Source organism: Lactuca virosa, chromosome 4 (assembly GCF_052849685.1).
Source record: "Lactuca virosa cultivar CGN04683 chromosome 4, Lactuca_virosa_CGN04683_v6, whole genome shotgun sequence".
In the NCBI taxonomy this organism is placed as follows: domain Eukaryota; kingdom Viridiplantae; phylum Streptophyta; class Magnoliopsida; order Asterales; family Asteraceae; genus Lactuca; species Lactuca virosa.
Genome location: NC_136429.1, coordinates 25,208,242 through 25,230,853, shown reverse-complemented (window position 1 = coordinate 25,230,853; position 22,612 = coordinate 25,208,242). Strand labels below are relative to the sequence as shown.

Below are 22,612 nucleotides of genomic sequence, written 5' to 3'. Positions count from 1 at the left end.
GACCAAATCTGTAATTGACTCTACCGAAAGTCCGAAATATTTTACTCATTATTTGACACGTCATAAGAACATTATCAGCATATTTTAAAAACATTTTGCAGTAAATTAGTTGTAAATAATATGAGTTATTTATATATTATCTCTAAAAAACATACTAATTTCTTTTCTGTGGTTATATACAGTTTATTCTGCCCATAAAACAAAATCCATATAAATTAATTCATCGAAGTGCACCAAATAATTTCTTTAATATAATAACGCTATTTTTTATACACATACATTGATCATATCCAATATAATTATATTACAATACTAGGTGTGAATCCCGTGTACTATACGGGTTGTTTAAAAAATTTATATATGAAAATATAAAGTTTAAATATATTTTTTTAAAGAAAACATTAAATATCAATAAAAAACAATAAAGTATGATTATTTTTTTTAAATAGATCATTTACCTAAAATTACAATGAACTTAAAAAAACATGTCAATTTTGAATTATATATATTGAAGGAAACATATTAAAATTTGAAAATATAGGGAAACAAATTAATGACACATTAATTACTTTCTATAACCTAAAAATTAGATAGTTAATTAAGAAAATCAAAAATTATCACAAAATGACAAGTGAAAATTAATTTCTAAGAATTAACCATAAAATTACATCTGTCCAAATACATAAGAAATTGACAAGTGGCAAAAAGTTCTTTATTTATTAGGAAGGATTTTGCAGTTCATATACCCAAAATTATATTCCTTCTTTCTCAAACTATAAACATTCCAATATTTTTAAAGATTGCTGAAAATTATAACATTCTCCAGTCAAGTAAAATTTAAAATATATTTATTTCTTTAGTAAATAACAATCGTTATTAAATATCAATAACTTGCTTTTTGTGTGCTAAATTCCTATTCATTTCATATTCGTTGTGCGTTTTATTCATAATCATATGTATTTTAATACTATTCATTATTATAAATTATAAAATCAAGGATATTAACAAAATTATTAAAATAACATCGTTTTAAATATTAAGATACTATACATACGAAAGTACACATAATTCAATTGATTATTTCTTTAGATCCCACAAACTCCAATTTTGATCCTTTTTTTACATCACATGCACAACCCCACCAAAAAGTAACTTTTTTTTTATTATGGAGGAGATTGAATGAAAGTTATCTTTTGAAGTATCATTTTCATCCTATCTCGTTCAACCCCTCGGAAAAGTACAAGGTTCTACTCCCAACCCTCAAACTTCAACTAATTGCCAATTTAACCCCTCAATTTTCAAAAACTGAAAAAAGATATAAAAAAAAGATTAAAACTTAAGAACGCCTTTGGTGAAAACTAAAAAGAAAAATCAAAAGGTGGGCCATCTGAGAATTTCTTTATTTCTTTAAAGATTTGCAGGTACTGAGTTAGCACGCCATCTCCGAGTTGACTTGGTCGAGTTCACCGGAGCTTCCAAGCGGAGGTGGTGATTAGTGGTCTAGTGTGCCAACCCAGCATCAAACAACCGTTGTTTTCTTCAACTCGGTAGCCGTCGCCGCCGGCGAATAGAGCCAACAACATGCTGGCTTGCTTGAACGCGTTGGAGCCGAGATGAACCGCTTCAAAACCGGATGAGTCGAGTCGAGCCTTCCACTGAGTCAATGTTTCGTGCCTTTCGACTCGGTCTGGTCCTTCGCATGCAACCACGTTACAGATCTGCTTTCCAAGATACACTTCCGACATGATTTTATCTTGGTTGCTCGCCGGAGAAATAGCACCGCCTTCAACGCCTCCGCCGCCGGTGCCACTGCTCTCAAGCGAGTCAAACAGGGTTGAGTAATAATGTAATGACTCGGTAAACCTCTCCAGAAAAACCAACCCGTTATGATTAGCTTCCTGCTCCACCACCGTTAAAATCACCGGTTTCATTTCCTTAACCGCCGATAGAACCTTCTCGACCGCCCCTGGTCTAGCTAACAGTTGATGAAGCTCAAAAACCGAGTTAACGGCGACCACCTCGTCGTCTCTTAAATCAAGCATCGCCGGTTCAAGATCCGCCAAGCTCTCCGCGACGAATCCCCTGTATTCAAACTCAACGTGGATTGTATCAGCTAATTGAGCCAATTTCCAACCCACTTCCTGCAAATGATCGGTATTGTCACCGGAGGGAGGCCCGATTCCGGTTAAGCGGAACGTTGGAGGACCACCGGGTCTTAGAGCCAAAGCTTGCATCAACGCCGGCCACTGCATCCCTTGTTTCATACTGAAATCAATCACATGAACTTTCTTCTTCCCTGCGAAAGCTTCTAATATTGCTTGATTCGCCGTGAAGTGTGCGAATTTGAGGTACGGACACGTCTCGTAAAAATGCATCTGTAGGAGATCTTGAAACGCCGGAGAGTCCTGCGTTGTCTGTGGGGCTAACCGGTAAATTCGCCGGGCAAGTGCCTCGGCGAAATAAGTAGCGACTTTCCTCATGGCGCCAGCTTGAGACACAGCCAACATCCCGGCTTGTTTAACCAAATTTTCAGCGAGAGAGAGATTCTCTTGTTGAATAGCTTCAGCGCACGCCATTAAAGTATGCACAAGCCGGATCCCATTTTCTTGTGAATCCACAAGCACCACCGAATTCGAGTTGGGATTAGGCTTCGAGTTATACGAAGACGAGGCGGATGTGGCACCCGATGAAGACGAAGGAGAATGTTTTGCTTTTTTCGCCGGAGGATAAATCGCGTTCCCGGGTATCGCTTGCAGATCGTCCACAAAAACAGATGTTAAACCCGCCGAGGGAGCAGCGGCGCCGGCGCTAGCTGAGCTGGTGTTCATAAACGAATCGTCAATCATTGGTGCTTCAGTTGTGGGATTAAGCTCACAAATCATGGATTCAAGCCACGACGAGAGATCAGAAGGATTATAATGAACGGAATCGGAAGCAATTTGAGACAGCCCATCATCGTTCCCCAAAACTCCTTCGAGATGCTCAATCTTCTGAGCAACATCAACCATATCAGACGACTTAACTTTGTATCCCAACACTGCCAACAGCTCATCAACGCCGGCATCTTGATCATCAAACTCATCCCACATGTTCTTCCCTTTTCCAGTCACATCAGAGGTAAAGCTGTTAAGGGCAGGTCCAGTTGTAGCCGAAGAAGCGCCGCCGCGGATAGAGGTGGAGGTGGAGGTAGAGTTAGGGCAGGCTATTATAGGTTTTTGCGGGTGATTTGGTTTCATTTTTGATAGTTTGAATTGGGAATTGGGAAATTATGGGTAATGAAATTGTGAATGGAGGAAGAATCTGAGCATTGGAGGTTTTTTGACTAGTGAGAAAAACGCACACCAGAGTTGCAGAGAAAAAGGTGAAGATGATAGGTGGGAAGTATAAAAATAGTACAGAATGCAACTGGTGCGTTTGAGAGAGAGAGAGAAGGAAAGAAGGGGCTCGACCTCCAATGAACCAACAGGCGGACAACACAACACCACCTTCCTTCTCCTTATCCTCCCTCACTTTTTTACATTTTTTTTTCAAAACTTCTTACAATATATTAATTATTTGTAAAAAATAAAAAAAAAAATAATAACTAAAGGTCAAATCAAGGTTATTTATGCATGGTTGAAAGAATAAGTGATGGTGAACAAAGATAAATTTAAAGTTTCTATAAAAATAGTTGTTTGCATAGTAAATACTAAATATGGTTAAGGAGTTAAGAGATTTTAAGTAGGCATGTTTGTAAGTTTTATAAAAAGTTAACTTGCTCATATAGTCATATGTCAAAAAAAATGTGCCTAATATGATGGATCATGCGAACTAATGGAATAACGAAATTGTATTTATAATTTTATTTATTTAAAATAGGTAACTGTTTATTTATAATAAAAACAAACATGATAATCTATACACGAAGTAGTTGTCCTCAAAAAAGATTTACGGTAAGTTAATTGTATATGTTATTTTAAATAGAAAAAAAAAACACATCAAGACTAATTGTATTTATTATTTTTTGATATTTAAACAAAAACCATGCAATTTATCAAAATAATCATCAATTATGTTGATGTCATCCACGAAATTATAATGTTATTTGTAAAAAGGTGTCTAAATGGAAAAAATAGGATGTCTTTTTAATCAACCCCTTTGTAAAAACATGTTACCTATTTAAGGTGGAAAAATGAAGGCCTTTCGATTGTAAATGATGATTTCTTGTGACATATGCGAAATTTTTTTATTCCATCTACAAAGTTGTGTTGGAAATATGAGAAATTCATTTTCTCATATGACATCTATGATTTCACATATGTCATCTTAGAAAAATTATTACTCATAAACTCCTTACATACTGAATTCATAATCGATTTAGTCCTTATATCTTTTTTTATTCAATTCAGTCTCATAAACCGGTAATCGTATTTAATTTAATCTTTTTATCTTGTCAACAGGTAATCCAATTTTAAAAAATTACATTTTTCGTCCAGATTTCAAAATATATTACATATTTGGTCCAAAATTTATACTTTTACAACAGATTTTAAATTTTATTACAAAATTTGTCCAAAATTTACCATTTTTGTCCAAATTTTGGAATTTTGTTATCAATTCATCCTAACTTTAGTTTTTTTTTTTACAACTTCTTTTCTCAAAATATTGTTTCAAATATGTCTTTTCTTTACAAAATCATATTTATACAAAAAAAAAACATATTTTCACATAAAAAATCTTATATTTTCTATATAAAACTTTTTTTAAAAACTTTTTTGTATACAAAATATTTATTTATAAAAATAGGTATTTATTAAGTATATAAATATATACAAATCTATTTTTTATAAAAAAATGTATACAAACATGTATTTTACTATATATATATATATATATATATATATATATATATATATATATATATATATACAAACACCTATTTTATTATAAATACATTTGTATGAAACATGTAATTATAAAAAAAAATGTATACAAACATCTATTTCATAGTAAACTTATTCATGATTTTATAAAAAGAAAATATATTATTTGTGTGCATATATATATATATATATATATATATATATATATATATATATATATATATATACATATATATGTATATATATATATATATACACACACGTTAGTATGAAATATGTGTTTGTTTATAAATACGTGTTTGTATACAAATGTATATATAATAAAATAGGTGTTTGTATACATTTTTTTGTAAAATACATGTTGACCGGGTAAAAGGGTTAAATTAAACACGATTACCGGTTTTTGGGATTTAATTGAATAAAAAATTTAGGGACTAAATCGATTATGAAGTCAATATGTAAGGACGTTATTATAGTTTTCCCTATATAATATGATAAAACGGTTAATAGAAATAAATGAAGCAGGTGCACGGGGTGGGAATCAAACCTCGGTCATATAACTAAAGGGAGCAAAATGAGCGGAGAATTTTACCCGACATAACTATAAGCAGGCTTCGAAAATATTTACAAAAGGTGATATATTAATATATTAATTATATAATTAGTCAAATTTCGGGTCTTAATTTTTTTCGGGGCCTTGTGCGGTTGCACACCTCGCACCGGCTCAGAGTCGGACGTGCTCATATGTCATTTGATTTCAAAGATATTGCAGGATTTTTGATAAAATATTGTATTTACCTGTCACCTGTATTGTGAAATTTAGCATCCATAAAACAAAGTAATGGTTTTTACTGTTCAATACAATGCAACGAATCGATCAATTGTTGGTAGGAACTGACTTAGCAGAAAATGCTCTCAGAACAATCAAGCAGTTATTTTTATTTCTCAAAGTGTTCCTCAACGTCCTCTTGGATATGTTATATATGAAACACCAGTACAACCACAAATTTATTATGATGATCCGCTCCAACCACAAATTGTTGTATATGTTATATATGAAACACGAGAACAATAACCAATTGATTATGTCGCTCTAAAAACGTATAAATGTGATTGTGACGATGATGTTGCTACATATGACAATATTGTTCATACACGTGCCAATAATCTTGGCAAAGATAATGATACATATGTTGGTACAAATGATGTTACAAATGTTGGTGAATATAATGATATAGATTACCAAGAAGTATTTTTGTTGATGGATGATATTAATCTACTTCTTTATAAGGAGCTAAGCTCTTTTTGCATGCAACAATAAGGTTTTGAACCATAGAAGTACTCGACACATTGCAAAAAGGTAAGGTTCATGTAAGGCATTTACGGGTTTCCATTTTCATAAGCACTCGAGTGAGATGGGTTATCGGCAACATCCTGTTGGTAACCGACTAGTGGTCATTAATTGAAAATTGAAACATCTTAGAATTAACAGCAAATAAAAAATAAAATGAATTAGGACTAATTATAAATTGTGACGTAAACTTAGTAGTTTGTATGACATTAACTCTTAAATATATGTAACGATAATTAAAAAACCCATAAAATGATATTGCAACCATATCAAATTTATCATAAACCAAAATACGAACAAAGGTAAGACTTATTGACACAATAGTTAGGAAAAGAAAATTGGGCTCAAAATGACACTTTAAGACAAGTGCATATCCTATTTCTTTACTTTACTCTTTAAAATATGTGTAGGCATGAAGTGAAGATTCTTTTTGTGTTAGATAAATGCATAAATTTGTCCGTTCGTTTGTGGATGATGTTCGTTTGTGGATGATAGGCAGTACTTAAGCACACAACTTCGTGCCCATTGTATACTGCAAAATTTTCCAGAATTTGAAAGTGAATCGAATGTTCCTATTTGACACGATAGATAAAGGTACTCCATGTATCCTGATAATTTCCTCTACATTGGTCTCAGCCAATTTCTCCATAGACCAATTTTCTCGTGCTGCAATGAAATGCGCACTCTTTGTAATTCGGTCTACTATAACCCAGATCATGTCGTGGCCTCTCTTTGTCTTTGGCAACTTTGTTATAAAGTCCATCGTAACACCATCCCACTTCCATGTGGGTACCGGTAAGGGTTCCAAGCTCCCTATGGTTTCTGATGTTGTGACTTTACTCTTACACAAGTTACGCATTCGGCTACGTAAGTTGTCACGTCGACCTTCATTGTCTGCCACTAGTAATAGAGTTTTAAGTCCAAGTACATTTTGGTGTTGTCTGGGTGTATAAAATACATGGTCTTATGTGATTCGTCCATAAGAAGATCTCGTATACCACCCAACTTTGTCAACCAAATGCAATTCTTGAACGTCTTTAACCCCTGCTTATCTTCTTCAAACACAAACGTCTTGCCTAGACGTTCTTCCTTTTTATCACCTTATGCCAGAGCCCACATATGAGCCTCGTCTATCTTTTCCAAAATCGTTGAGATCAGTTCAATACTCAACGATCTAGATCTTTTTTCCTCCGAAATCACCTTTCTACTTAGGGCGTTAGCTACGATATTTGCTTTACCTGGGTGGTAAAGTATCTCGCAATCGTAGTCCTTGAGTAGCTCCATCCATCGCCTTTGTCTCATGTTCAATTCTTTCCGAGCAAAGAGATATAAGGCTTTTATGATCTATATAAAGTTTGCATTTGGTTCCATAAAGCTATTGTCTCCATATCTTTAAGGCAAAAACCATTTATGCAAGCTCTAGATCATGTGTCGAATAATTTTGCTCGTGGGGCTTCAACTGTCTCGAGGCGTAAGCTACTACTTTGTTCCTTTGGGTAAGGACACATCCCAATCCAATCATAGAAGCGTCACTGAAAACTGCAAATTCACCAGTTCCTTCAGGTAGGACGAGGATTGGTGCTTCACATAACCTCTTCTTTAATTCAATAAAAACTTTTTCTTGCTTCTCACTCCAAGTATAGGCAACTCCTTTTTTGGCTAGGGCTGTCAATGGAGCCGCAATAGATGAAAATATTTGGATGAATCTTTGATAGTAACCCGCTAATCCCAGAAAACTACGAATTTCGGTGGGACTCCTTGGCGTCTCCCATTTCATCACAGCTTCTATCTTTGTTAGGTCAACCATAATGCCTTCCCGATTAACAATATGACCCAAGAATTGTATCTCTCGTATCCAAAAGTCACACTTGGAGAACTTTACACAACTTCTCCCTCTTAAGGATTTCTAGTACTTCTCGGAGGTGTTTACCATGATCTTGATTGTTTTTGGAGTAAATCAAGATATCATCAATAAACACTATTATTGATTTATCGAGAAAATGTTTACAAACTCGATGCATCATATCCATGAATGTCACTGGAGCATTTGTTAGTCCAAAGGACATAACAAGGAATTCATAGTGTCCATACCTTGCTCTAAAGGTTGTCTTCTCAATATCTTGCTCTCTAATCTTCAACTAGTTATAGCCTGACATGAGATCAATTTTGGAGAAAACGGTTGCTTCCTGCAATTGATCGAACAAGTCATCTATCCTAGGCAAACGATACCTATTCTTGATCGTAGTTTTGTTTAACTCTCTATAATCAATGCACATTCTCATTGTACTGTCCTTCTTCTTTACAAACAGTACTGGAGCTCCCCAAGGTAATGAACTAGGTCTATCGCACACCTCACCGATCATACTTTGCTTCTAAGTTTAAGTCTAGAATTTTCCTAAATTCCTAGTTCGCTTAAACTAATTCTCTGATACCAACTGTGACATCTACCATTTTTCAGAACCAAATAATACATTTTCTTTACACTTAATAAATTAAGATGCGGAAATTCCCTGTTAATTAAAACATTTTTAAGATAACAAAAGTTATTTTACAAAAACCTCAAGGATGTCATTCGTTCATATCCAAACATATGTTACAACATAAAATATAAAAGGTCATGAAACTATAGATTATAGTCACATCTCTTTATTCCACTCAGCATTCTAACTAGACTACTGCAGCCTTGGCTGCACTACCTGTGATGAATAAAAATGAGCGGGTCAGGTTTGGAAAAACATGGTGAGATGCATAGGGTTTTCAAGTCCATAATAGTTTAATGATAATCATAATTAATATTATTCCTGCAAACAACTTCATCAGACAATATAAAATCCGACCTAAGACCAACTACCCAGCCCAATCCACCCTCGTAGATCTTAAAGCAACGATTATTAGGAGGAATCACCCAACCTGATGAATCGTTAGAGCAACTGCAGCCTACATCCTTAAAATCCTAGTTTGACCCAAAAAGTCAACCATGGTCAACTTCAGCCAACGGTCATGTCGTGACCACCCATAGGTCACGTCGTGACTGGAAAAGGACAAAATAGCCGTGAACACCACATCTCACGATGTGACAAATATTTCTCACACCGTGAGATCCGTTTTGGATAGCTTTGAGCATTGAGCTCTTAATTATTTAAGCCACTCCTTGAGACTTTCAGAGGGTCTTCCCCAACCCTAAAGACCATAAAAATTGTGGCTTTTCAGGCATGCATGTCCAATGCATGACTTGGACACCAACTAGGTCAATAAGAAGATAATGGGATCAAGACTCATGCTTGGAGTCTAAAACCAACACCAAACTTCAAATCTGAACTCATACTAAAAGGAAATGCCTCAATGATCCATAAAGTTGCTAGCTTTATAGATCACATGCATGCTACTCAACCCATCCATGAAAAGGAAATCATAAATCTTAGATCTAGCATGCATTATAGATAAATGCATGAGCTTTATGACTTACAAAGGTCCAAAAGCACCGCAAGATGATTAGGTAGGAGCTTTATTGATGGGGAGCAAAACACGGGATTATGGTTAGCCTAATCTTACGACGTGAACACCTATGTGTCACGTCGTGAGCCTTAAAAATGGTCACGCGTCACCGTCGAATGTAACGTCGTGAGACACTATCTCTCACTTCGTAACCCACTTAAATTTTGGGTTTTTCATTCTTAATTAATTCAAAAGTTGAAAGATCGAGTACCTGCAATAGTTGTTACAGATGATCTTTTGATGAAATGGAATGAATGGGTTTTGTCTTTTAGAATGAAAATTTTTCTATGAGATTTCGAGTCCTATATATGGCTTCATTTTCACTTCTCTCATCACACTTTTCTCTCTAGAACTCTTTCCCACACCTTTGAGACCCGATATTCTGAGCTTTCGAGCATCTTAGCGAGGTAATGCAACGACGAAAGGCCCGACAAAAGAAGTATTCAGCGTTGAAGTTCTGTCGGCAAAGTTTTTGAGTTTTTCGCTAGAAAAACTATAAGTTGAGTTGCACTTACTATGCTTTTAAGTGTAACTTATATTTGTGTTTATTGTCGTTGTTATGAACCTATGAATAAGATTTATCAGTACGTCCAGTTATAATACTAATTGATCTACTTACGGGAGTGATATCTAGGCAAGATTTTAGTGAGGTGTTTCACATGGATTTTCCAAATAATATATTTATATAATAAATGGATCCTACCTCTAATATAATCTTATCTGGTCATGCATTATTTGATAGAACTTAGCGTTCCTTGGGATTAATGAGGAATATGAGATATTCTTATAATAGTATCACATAAAATAAACGATAACTAAAACATAGTAATATTCATATTTAGGTCGTTTCAAAGGGAAAAGCAGAAGTTAGGCGAAGATTTAACCTACACAAAAGTCTTCCACCTTTAATCAGGTGAGTGTGTAGTTACTTTCATGACATGCAATCTTAATAAAAGTATATCTTACTTCAAAGATTTAATGTATATTGAATGCTTACTATTGGTATTATGTGCTAAATATATACATGTATTATGATAGTATTGCATGAACAAGAAATATTGAAAGTTGATTACATGTATTATAGTCTGGTCTAGTTATAAACTAAGACTTGTAAAGAATGTTTAATTCAAAGTAAGTTGAATAAGTTGTTAGTATTATATTGGGGTGTGTGTAAGATAAGAACGGATAGTAGAGCTATGTTCTTTGACACTATTATGTGTCAAGGTACGGGTGACGCACCGGAGTACTGAACTAGTATTCCTTTAGACAACCAGAAATGGTGGGTCTATATCAGGCAACCGATAAGGTATGTCTGTTCATCTAGCGAAGTAAAATGACAACCACTAACTATTCTAGGTAGTCTTGTGGAACATTGTCAGGTGTTCATTCTTGTAGGTTTTTTATACTCTATCCCTAACATGGTTGCCTTAATGGACTTATACTTGCCAAGGAACCCCTAAATTTGTGTAGTCTAATCAATGCCTACAGTGATCTGTCAGGTTAGATCTAAAGGGATCATTGTTATAGGATCAATGTGTGTGTAACGCTTGATTTTGGTATGTTTCCTTTAGCCTTTTTTATTTAAGATATTGCATTTTGGTCCTAGGAGTTAGTACGCGGGGCGTACCATTGGGTACGCTTAGCGTACTAGCTGAGAAGCTAGTAAGCGGAGCGTACCACATAGTACTCTTAGCGTACTAAGGAGGAAGTTAATCGCAGGACCGAAGCCTCGTACGTTGGGAGTATGAGGGGTTTAATGAAACCCTAATTTTAGGGTTTTTCACCCTATATAAGCTCCTTAAGTCCCTAAGGCTGGTCTATTTGTCAGCCTCCATTGCCCTAAAACCCTAATCTCGAGCCCCAATAGCCTCTTTGAGTGTTCTTGAGCCTTGATCTTGATTTTTGGTGGTTTATGCTCCTTGAAGTGAAAGAAGAAGAAGTGGAAGACTCATTCATTGGAAGGAAGCTTAGAGATCCAGATTTAGCTCCATCTTTTGGTGACTTTTGAGGTATAAAGTCCCAACTTTGATCCTTGTATGCATAGATCTCTTCATATCATGGTTTTTATGCTTTTGGTCCCTTTTAGGTTAGTTTGATGAGTTAAGTCGTTTGTGGGGCTTATCCTTTTAGATTTGGGCATATTATGAGTTTGTTAAGCTTAAAGGTGCAAACTTTATGGTGTTTATGGTCTCATGCATGCATTAAGTCATCTATTAAGTCCCTTTGAGCTTTAAGAGCTTCATTAAGCCATGCATGCACGTAAAGTTAGCAACTTTACGTGATAAACCATCTCAAGGAAGTTAAATATAAGTTTTGGAGTGAAGTCGTAATGGATTAAGAGCTGGAAAGTGGAAAATGGCCAAATGGGGGAGTACGTTGGGCGTACAAGCCCTAAAGCGAGTACGCTGTGTGTATGTGTTGAGTACGCCCCACATACTCATCTAGTTATGCATCAGACCTTTGGATCTTCGTTTTGGGCCATTTTTGGGCTTAGATGTTTAGGGATTTGTTGGGCCATCAGAATTCAAGTGTTTTGGGCTAGGAATATTTTTGGACCTTGGATTAACTCCCATGAAAGGATCTGGGCCCAATTTGGAAAATTGGGCCATGATTGCGCCTTGGATGATTCTTTTGGAAATTGGGCCTTTTGGATTGTAGGTTTGGACCTTAGTCTTGGACCAAACTAGGTAAGGGGTAAAATGGTTTTTTTACCCTAATTTTGGACCGATGGTTATGGATTGGAATCCAATTATTAATTGGATGTTATTTGGTATTGATAGCTCGGGGATTTGTCGGACCAGCAGTCAGAGATTTATTCGTGTGATTCAGCAGTTCGAGGTGAGTTTCCTCACTGTGTCTAGCGGGTCGAAGGCACCAATGCCGGCCCATGATTTGTTATGCTAGGATACTAGATGTATGTGTGACTTTTGTATGTGTATGTGCTTGTATGCTTGCGGGGCGGGGCCGGATGGTTATTTTGTATGTTATGATCAGTTATGCTTATATGATTTGTATGTGGGCGGGGCCCGTTATGCGAGTTTGGGTGGGGCCCGTTATACTCTTTGTGCGGGGCCCGTTATGCGAGTGTGGGCGGGGCCCGTTACACTCTTTGGGCGGGGCCCACTATGTGTTATTATGTATAGTATGTGGTATTTTGGGAACTCACTAAGCTTTGTGCTTACAAATTTCAGTTTATGTTTCAGGTACTTCCAGTTCCAAAGGAAAGAGCTCGGGATGATTGCAGAACACACACCACCTCGTTCCGCATTTTCTTGATTTACTCTGATGTGGTATGATGATTGATACAGCTGTTTATCTGGATTTTTATGATGATGTTTTTGGGATACTGGTTTTATTAATTTAAAAATGAAATTTTTGAGTCTTATTTTTGGGACGTTACAGTGTGAGAATTGACGGGTTGGGTAACTACGGGTATAATATCTTATAAATATTTATGTTGTATGATATATCTATATTGTTTGGTAACAGTTGGTTTTATATGATTATTATTTATGAATTATTATCATAATAATATTATGAGATTGAAAACCCTATGTGTCTCACCAGGTTCTCAAACCTGATCCACTCAATTATATGCATCACAACTAGCGATACTAAGGTTGTTGGAACTTGATTAGGATGCCGAGTGAATATGAGATAACCTGCAATAATATTCAGGACCAATGTGTCTTTACGCTGTAACTTATGTTGTGTATTGAGTATGACATTCTTACGGTTTTAGATACTTTGAAACAACATATGTACTCAAAATGTTTTAATAAACTGACACTTTCCGTAAAGAAGACAACACGGTTTTAAAGACATAAAGAACAAGTTTTATTTAGTTCTGAAAAATAAGGGATGTCATACCCATTATACAACGTAAGTTTCATACCTTATAAACAACATTAGTCTACATTGTATATGGGGGAAACCATAATCACTTTACTTTGATTCTTAGTCATTCTCTATTTCTTACAAAATATTACTTTACCATCAGAGTGTTTTCCCAAGTCCTCACTTGATATAGTTTCAGTTAATAACGAAGTCGAGATCGGAGCTACGTTCATATACTCATCAAGCTCGTTGAAACGTTAGTAAGGTAATTTTTTAAACAACTATATTTTAAGCTACAACTGTATTCGACAAGACTAATGTGTGTATTTATTGTCATTACTAAAAAATATATATTTTTTATTGGAAATTAGAAGAATTTCGTTGAATTTCGTTTGAAACAAATTGGTATAGTTTTAGTCCTTTTGCAAGTAGTCCCATGGTACAAACTACAAACATAAGGTACAACACAACATGATAACAATATATTTTAATGTCCACGTAAACCCTTCAACCTCAAGTCTTTTATGAATGGTCATAAGGTTGAGGGTAGAATGTAGATGACGATAATGTGGTATATATCTTCTCAATGAGAGAAATAAAAAGCTTTGACTATTGTGTCTGTTACCCACTAGGTTTTATATATATATATATATATATATATATATATATATATATATATAGCATTATTTATTGATACCAATAGTAATGATGTATATAAATGTTAATTAATTGCTAGAAATGTAGATGGGAAACTTGACATGCGAGATAAAATATATGCATTTCGAGTTTAAACATAAACGGTAACGGTAAAAGTAAGGATGTCAAAAGGTTTTGTAGGGCCCCAATCATGCATGTGATATTTGGTGGGACATGGTTAACCCCCATTTTAATTTTAGGGGCGGGGGTGGATGTAGACAATCTCCCGAAACCCCCATGAGGTTCTTTTTTTTTTTTTGAATTTGCAAACTAACATACTTCTAAATATCACCTATATATGTATTATAAAGAGACTTGAACTCATAACATCTCATATGATATGTAACATCCCAAGTTCGGAAGCAAGAAGTTGGAGGGTGCAAAGTGTAAATTTAGGAAAGGGACTCGACGAGTAGGTCCGTCTACTCGCCGAGTCGGAGACTTGGACTCGACGAGTTGGTGTTGTAGGAAGAAAACCCTAATCCCGAGGGTTGCACCCTATTTAAAGGACTTTATGTCCTTCTCCCAACCTCCTTGGTTTCATGTAAAGTTTGCAACTTTATGTGAGGGTTAGGCTGTAGAAGAGTGGATCTATGGATTGGAGCCTCTGCATGGCTCGAAAAGCCTCTGTATGGATTGAGAACTGAAGGGACTCGGCGAGTCACATGGGTGTACTCGACGAGTCGTATGAACATGTGCATGGACTCGGCGAGTGGAAGAACAACTCGGCGAGTCTGTTGAAGATTGTCTTGGACTCGGTGAGTCTGTTCTTGGACTCGACGAGTCTGGTGGCGGAACCCCAATCTTTTCTGGTTAAACCTTGAAGCAATGAGTCGGGAGGTGACTCGGTGAGTTGAGCAGGATGGGACTCGGAGATCGTTGGACTCGACGAGTCTTGGGGTGACTCGGCGGGTAGAGTCGTGTTATGAGAGTTTCTGAGTATAGGGACTCGACGATTCGATGGGTCGACTCGGCAAGTAGAGTCAGTCAGGGAGGTTGACTTTGACTGAGGACTTTGACTTTGACCAAGAGTTGACCAGTTTGTCTACCAAGGGTATTTTGGTATTTATGGAATTGGTTCTTTGGTAGTGTTCGGTGGTGGAGTTCGTGTCGGTGGTCGGAGCAGCTGATCTTATCCTTTCAGTCGGCAATTTTAGGTGAGTTATCCTCACTATATCGACAGGGTCTACGGCACCAAGGCCGGCCCTTTATCAGATGGAAATCCGGGTATTGTTTGTTATGTTATTGCTTTGCTAGATCTGCATCCTGGTATTTAGGATGGTGTTGTGTTAGTGACCTGGTTAAGGTCGGTACCCGGTATATAGGGTAATGATATGCTAGTGACCGGTTAGGTCGGAATCCTGGTTAGGATGTTGATATGCTATGTGATCTGTTAGACTGTTTGTCTGGTTAAGGATTGTTATGTGATTAGTTGTTTTATGTGCACATGGTTGTTTGACGGGGGTTGGGTTGAGGCAGGTCCTGCTTTGTGTTGTAGGCCAACATACCCAGGGCGGACCGGATATTCCGAAGGCCCAGTGAGCGGTCCGGATAGGCTGAAGGCCCCAAGAGGGCGGACCAGACGTGCCGAGGCTCGGAGAGTGGACCAGGCCGACTGAAGGCCCGGTGCGGGCGGACCAGTCATACTGTAGACTCAGAGAGTGGACCAGGTGGATTGAAGGCCCGGTACGGGCGGACCAATCACACTGTAGACTCGACGTACATGGCTAGACTCGGAGGGTGGACCAGGTGGACTGAAGGCCCGGTGCGGGTGGACCAGTCACACAGTAGACCCGATGTGCATGGCTGTTCTGTATTGTGATATGTTATGAGTATGTTTATGTGTGGTTGGTATTTTGGGGGTAACTCACTAAGCTTTCGGGCTTACAGTTTCAGTGTATTGTTTCAGGTACTTCAGGAGATCGTGGCAAGGCGAAGGCGTGATCGTACCGCTCCTCATGTTTTATGATTTATATGATATGGTTCTGGGGGATACTCTGATGTTTAAACTATTTTGAAAACGAATTGTATGAACGTAATGGTTTTTGAATGATTTAAAATGTTTTAAATTGGCTCAAATTTTATGGGTGTTACAAGTTGGTATCAGAGCCTTGGTTTGAGTGAATTGGAGGAACATTCGTGTGAATCCAGTCTCAAATCAAGGAAAGATTTTCAAATGGTTTTCCAAATAGGTTAAGGAGGATACAGAGGGTAAGATCAGCCGGAGCCAGTAAGTAGACCCCAAAATACCATACAAGTTATTTGATTATGTGATATGAATAGAACAGCATGCTAGTACTAGGCTAGGGATCTTCAGGAATTGCATGATAGAATTGCCTGATTACATGATGCCTGTTAGCCTAGGGTTTCATTTATATGAGATTGACATCATTACTGTAGTTACTTGTGTATGCATCATGGCTATGTATAATTAAGATCTTATAGCCTGAGAATGTTTTATTTGGCCTTATGTTCTGTTCTTGTTTGATTGGGAGCTTAGGGTAGGATTGGATATTCGAAAGTCTATAGGGTCCAGCGTTATGTATGGCTAGCATACACTAGTGCTGCAGGGATTGGTGGAAGTTTCATGGATGGGTGGGTTGTGTGAGGCCGGGAGGCCAGTTATGAGATATTGAGCATTCGTTGTGTGATGTATATTATTAGGGTGTTGTGGTGATACTTGAGACAAATATGGATAGGTGTGGAAGGTAGTATGGGCCCGTACTACTGAAAGCACAGGACCCATACGCGTGTCAAGGAAGTCACAACCCCTAGGTTGTTGGTAAGAGATTAGTTCTCGGCGGTTATGCGTGGTATCTGAGGATCTTGTTGGTGTATTGCAGTATGGAGGATGCGAGGCGTGTCGTGACTGGATCCGGATCGGGATCAGGACGGGGTGAGCAGGAGACCCCAGTGGCACCTGAGATTATCGGCCAGGAGGGGCCAATGTTGACAGAGGATCGGGTCAGGGAGATCATCCGGGAGGAGGTGGTCGAGATTGTCCGGGGTCAGATCCCGGAGTTGTTTGGGACTATTAAGTCCGCTATGAGAGAGTACTTCAATGATCGTTATGCAGCTCTTACTGAGACGGCTGCCGCGACAGCTACAACGGCTGTAACAGCGGCAGGGGGAGGATCCGGTTGAGGCTTTCAGTATCGGGACTTCGATAATACGAAGCCCCTACCTTTGATGGAGTTCAGGATCCTATCATTGCTATGAGATGGTTGTCAGACGTGGAGGGTTGTTTTTGTTGGGTTTTGAGCATTCTAACACTCCTATGGTGTACATGCAACCCTATAAACCTTGGATCTATGTTTTCTCTATTATACATGCAAATATTAACTATTCCAAGGTTTCATCCTAACTAGCATATTATGAAGCACCTATACTACAAAGTTCTAGTTAGATGACATACCTTTTGATGTAGCTTGATGTCTTCAAGCTTTAAGAGCTTAGCCCCAATAGTGTGGAAGCCTCAAATGGAATCACAAATCACCAAAACACCTTGGAATAACTTGAGAGAATATGTATGCACACTAAAATCGGCCCACTCTTATTTTCACACACTTGTTCCAATTTTGTGAGCCAAGGACCCCTTTATATATTATGGAGGATTAGGGTTACATCCATGTAAACCCTAATACCCATGACCTTTCATTTACATAGGATCCATGGGTTAAAAGCTCCATGGACCATCCATGAAAGCTTAGCCCAACCTAAATGAACTTGGCCCATTCCATATATATAAGAGTCCATATTTAATTAGTTCTTTTTGATCACTTAATTAATTCTAAATTATTTCTTGATCAATACTAATTAAATAATATGATTCCATATTAACATATTAGAACTTATAATATATTAATATAAATCATAAATATACTATTCACAAAAGACTATCCATATAAATTGTGTCGGTGAAGTGCAACCCAAATGGACCATGCCGGGTCAGGTCAAGTGCATACCAAATATAGTTATGGACTTAGACATTAATCCAACAGTCTCCCACTTGGATAAGTCTAAAACTATTATTGAGTATGACTTCAAAACCTAACTGGCAATCGTAGCTCTTAAAGCCGCTGTCGAACTCTAACCTTGTCAATGACTTGTCCATTAGATAAGGGATCATATATTCCTCCATTCTAGATATCATATGGACTGAGACATGGATTATAATCATTCTCTCTGTCCATTTGTTGTTTCCCGATTTTCGATTTATGATGACTGACTAATTTAACAAGTCAAATCAGTCCTGGCTTGGCCAAGCACTCACATGTGTCATCGCTAAATCATCGAGGGCCCACAGATATCGCTTTTATCCCGAAGGTAAAAGGAATGGATAAACTTCGACTCATATGGCTTGTTCTACTACTTGTTGAATCATACACAAAGGCACGTTTTATAACATCGAGTTACCAATGCGTTTTCGTGCAATCAATGTATAACCAACTCATAGTAACAACTCATATCTCTAGGTTTTAAGAATATAAGATATTATCGTCTCATGATCACTCGTGATAAAATCCATGAAGTGATTCAAATGAGCGTGGGTTGAATCCAATACTCAGAACTTATGAGCACTCATGAGTGTTGTAGCACCACTTTGTCCACCATCTTAGACCTCTACAAGCCAACCCATGACAGTCTTGATTCATATCTACTTCCAACATATGACCGACTGTGGATAGTTTGAATAACTTAGTCATTCAGGAAGAATGACCTGGTTTATTCTGGAAGTCAAAACATGCAAAGTGAAACACAAGAATAATTGAATCTAATATGGTATCAAAACCTATGAATATAAATAAGACACTTTTATTTATCACCATACTGATTACTCATTATTCATTGTTTCGGTTTCATCAACTTTATACTTGAATTAAAAACACTAGTTGTCCCATGCTCCAAGCAAGTACACTATGTTTTTCAAAACAATAGCTTTGCCATACACCGAGTATGCACTCTATGTTTTTCTATGATCCTTACTTTGTGAAATAAACCAATTGAACATAATTTCAATGATTCTAATTTCACACTCCCAAATCCTTATCGAAAAATGTGAGAATTTCAAATTCCTATCATTTATCGAAATCTGTTTAGATTTTAAACTTATATGTACTGACCCTCCTGTAATGAATATGTACAAAGTCACAAAGACTTGTCAACAGTCATTATAAGGTATTCCAATGGAGATCAACTCCATGGAAACTAAGTCTCATATTCAAAGTACATTGCTTTGGACATGCTTCTTGCATTAAGTTTTCTAATCTTACACAGATAACTTCCACCTATGGAGACAACTCCATATTCTCATTTTGACTATCACTTCTGAATAAGAGATGCCTCTTTTCAGAATATGTCAATATGGTCCTTCCAAAATTAGCACTATACTTCCAACTGTCCCTGAGCAACCAATCTTTGGTAAACCTCATATTGTCCTCGACAATTGCTTAATCATTTTAGTCATATCCAATTCTAGACCTTTTCCCTTCTTAATGCCTCTGGGCATTTGGAAAACTTTAGAAATGACAAATATTATAGCACATGCAATCGATCCTGTACCCAAAGCAAATGGTACACGATTCATGATGTCTCACATAAAGACATGATTCTAGACCAGTCTTTTGCTACAATATTTTTATTTGCCATGTTTTCAAAATTTGACTATGAAGAGGGATGCCGTAATCATAATCGAATTTTGAGAACGCAATATATAGAATTTCCTTAAGTTGAACCAATCCAACATGAAATTCATATATATATATTCTTGACTAAAGATGATTAAGGTCTCAATCTAAGCCTTAATCATAATCGAATTTTGAGAACGCATTATATAGAATTTCCTTAAGTTGAACCAATCCAACATGAAATTCATATATATATATATATATATATATATTCTTGACTAAAGATGATTAAGGTCTCAATCTAAGCCTTTAGAACTGAAATGAAGTATATCCTCTCCCTTAATAATAGCAAAACAACTTTTTCAATCCCTGCAGCCTCACGAATTGAAACTTTTGTTTTCTATAATTAACATTGCTAACTTGCAACACTAACAATAATTATCATGCTCCCACTAACATGATGATTATTAGCATAACACTTACGCTCCCACTAGCTTTGACATGTACTCAGAAATCAGCTGGACTTCTAGAAATCAATACTTTATTGACTTTCTTACCAAAGTTCAGATTTCTGATACGAGATGCTTTGATAAAACTTTATCAAAATCATACACCTTCGCGATCAGAATCAGCATATACTTCCTTTAAGATTTCTCTCTATTATTTGATTCTTAAAACATCAACATGTGACCCAGTCACATCATGTAATGAGGATCTCATAATAGAACTTAACAGAGTTAGATAATGGGTTCTACCTGATGTAGAGTCAAACTTACTGACTTAACATTCTTAGGTAAATTTGGCAGCTTTGCAATCAACGCCCCTTCCTTTGGCAAAATAAACATATGGACCCTTTGGTAATGGGACTATCTCAGACTTAGCCTTTCTCTTTACCATTTGGTCAACCGGGTTGACTATGGCCAATCCCTTTCCATTGGGAAGAGAATGCTTTTTCTGGATTTCCAGTGTCACCATTGTCACTGTCCATAAAGTTTTTGGGAAGTTGATCTTCTAATCAAATTTGCTTTACTATCGTTCCAAATCATTGCTGATTCAGCAGCACCAAGCAAATAGATATGATCATTAAGGTTCATGTCATAGTCTGTTTCATAGTAGTCCCAAAGGAACTCACTATGTGACTTAGAAAGTGATTGAACATCCAACTTTCTCAAGACTTTGACACCCAACTCTCCCGGCTTGTCAATATGTGACTTCATCTCTAAGATGTGATCACACATAGACCTTGCTTGCCATTAGGGCTTGAGTGACCTTGAACTTGTGGGTTAGGGAGAATAATTGGAGGTGGTGGAGGAAGAGAAGTATGACTTCCATGAGCCAAACTCAGGAAGTCATATTCATTAGGAAAGCTTGGTTTGGGAAGATCATTGTTGTCTAAACCAGACATCAACAATGGGAGAAATTCACGTAAAGTTGATTTAAGTCCTTAATATAACATCCAATATGATATATTAAGGCTGGGACCCAACAAACTATTTTATAACTTGGAAGAGGGATGCCGTAATCCAAGCTATAAAATATTTGAAGGTAGGTGAATGACGATTCACCAATTTCCACCAAGATAAACGAAATGTATTATTAGGTTTTAATTGGTTTTGAAACTCCTAGATTCTTTTGAGATTCATTGAACTTTTCAATGGCATGTTTCAATCTCGAGTGTGCCCTTCAGGTTTTGTGACTGGGATGCCGAGGATCACAAAACAAGGTGTGAAGTAACCATTCAAATATACTTGGTACCCTTAATATTTACCCCTCAATCGATGTGCCGGTTAACCACACACGCTCCAACAATACTATGATAAACATTAAGTTACCCTTTACCTACCTTGTTAAGTCCAGGTTAGTGTGCCGGTTAAACACACACGCTCCACTAACAGCTTAAACAAAGTGCAAAGTGTAATTTCATGGATTAGCACCTTATTCACATTTTCCTAAGTAACTAAGATTGGGAATTTATAAGTGTTTAGTTACTTAGTATTTATCATTATACTTATAATGAAGGGAGAATTATAGTCCTTGTCCTACCTGTTCGGCTAACGACCCTCCACCGGTCAAGGAAGCGGTGAGTGAGAGTGGACACCCATTAAACTGCCATTTTATAGGCAGTAACCTTATACCCCCCTTATAGACCGGCTTCGTGAATGAGGCCTACTAATGGTAAGACGACTTGCTCTTATACATATAATATATTAAACTTTTAATATTATAATAATATAAGGGTGTATTTTAGACATTTAAAATACTTGGTGATTTAATCTATTAATTAAACTAGACTTTTAATTTAATTAAACTCAAACCATATATTTATGGATTTAATAATACTCTTTTAATTAAACGCTTTAATTAACTATTAATAAAGTCCATAAGAGTTAATTTGAACTATTCAACAAAACATCATAATTCCAATTATTAAACTCAAAATTAAAACCATTTAATTAATTGTTTAAGTTATGAACCCAAGAGTTTTAGAATTCAATTCTTTTTTTCATAAAAAACTTTTCTCAAATTCCAAAACTTGAGGGCAAGTTTTGTAATTCTTGAAAACCTTTAGATTCCATAACTTATGGAATTAATGGTGTTTTATGATGAAACTTTTCATGTTCCATAACTTAAGAACAAGTTATGGAATTCTTTAAAACATTAACACCAAATTTTGTAACTCCATAAAAACTTTGAATCAAATTTTTTTTTAAAAAAAACTTTTATATTCTTAACTTATGGAAGTT

General features: G+C 36.5%; 1 protein-coding gene across 1 annotated transcript; it reads right to left on the bottom strand.

The window, feature by feature from the left end:
• Positions 1-1,051: 1,051 nt before the first annotated feature.
• LOC145103732 (DELLA protein GAI1-like) lies at positions 1,052-3,475 on the bottom strand. Its single transcript, XM_079041006.1, has one exon. It carries the CDS (start codon positions 3,234-3,236, stop codon positions 1,464-1,466), a length of 1,773 nt encoding a protein of 590 aa, XP_078897132.1. The 5' UTR covers positions 3,237-3,475; the 3' UTR covers positions 1,052-1,463.
• Positions 3,476-22,612: the final 19,137 nt, after the last annotated feature.

Bases quoted from the DNA above. Each gene is read 5' to 3' on its own strand.
- LOC145103732 (XM_079041006.1), bottom strand. From the start codon at position 3,236: ATGAAACCAAATCACCCGCAAAAACCTATAATAGCCTGCCCTAACTCT.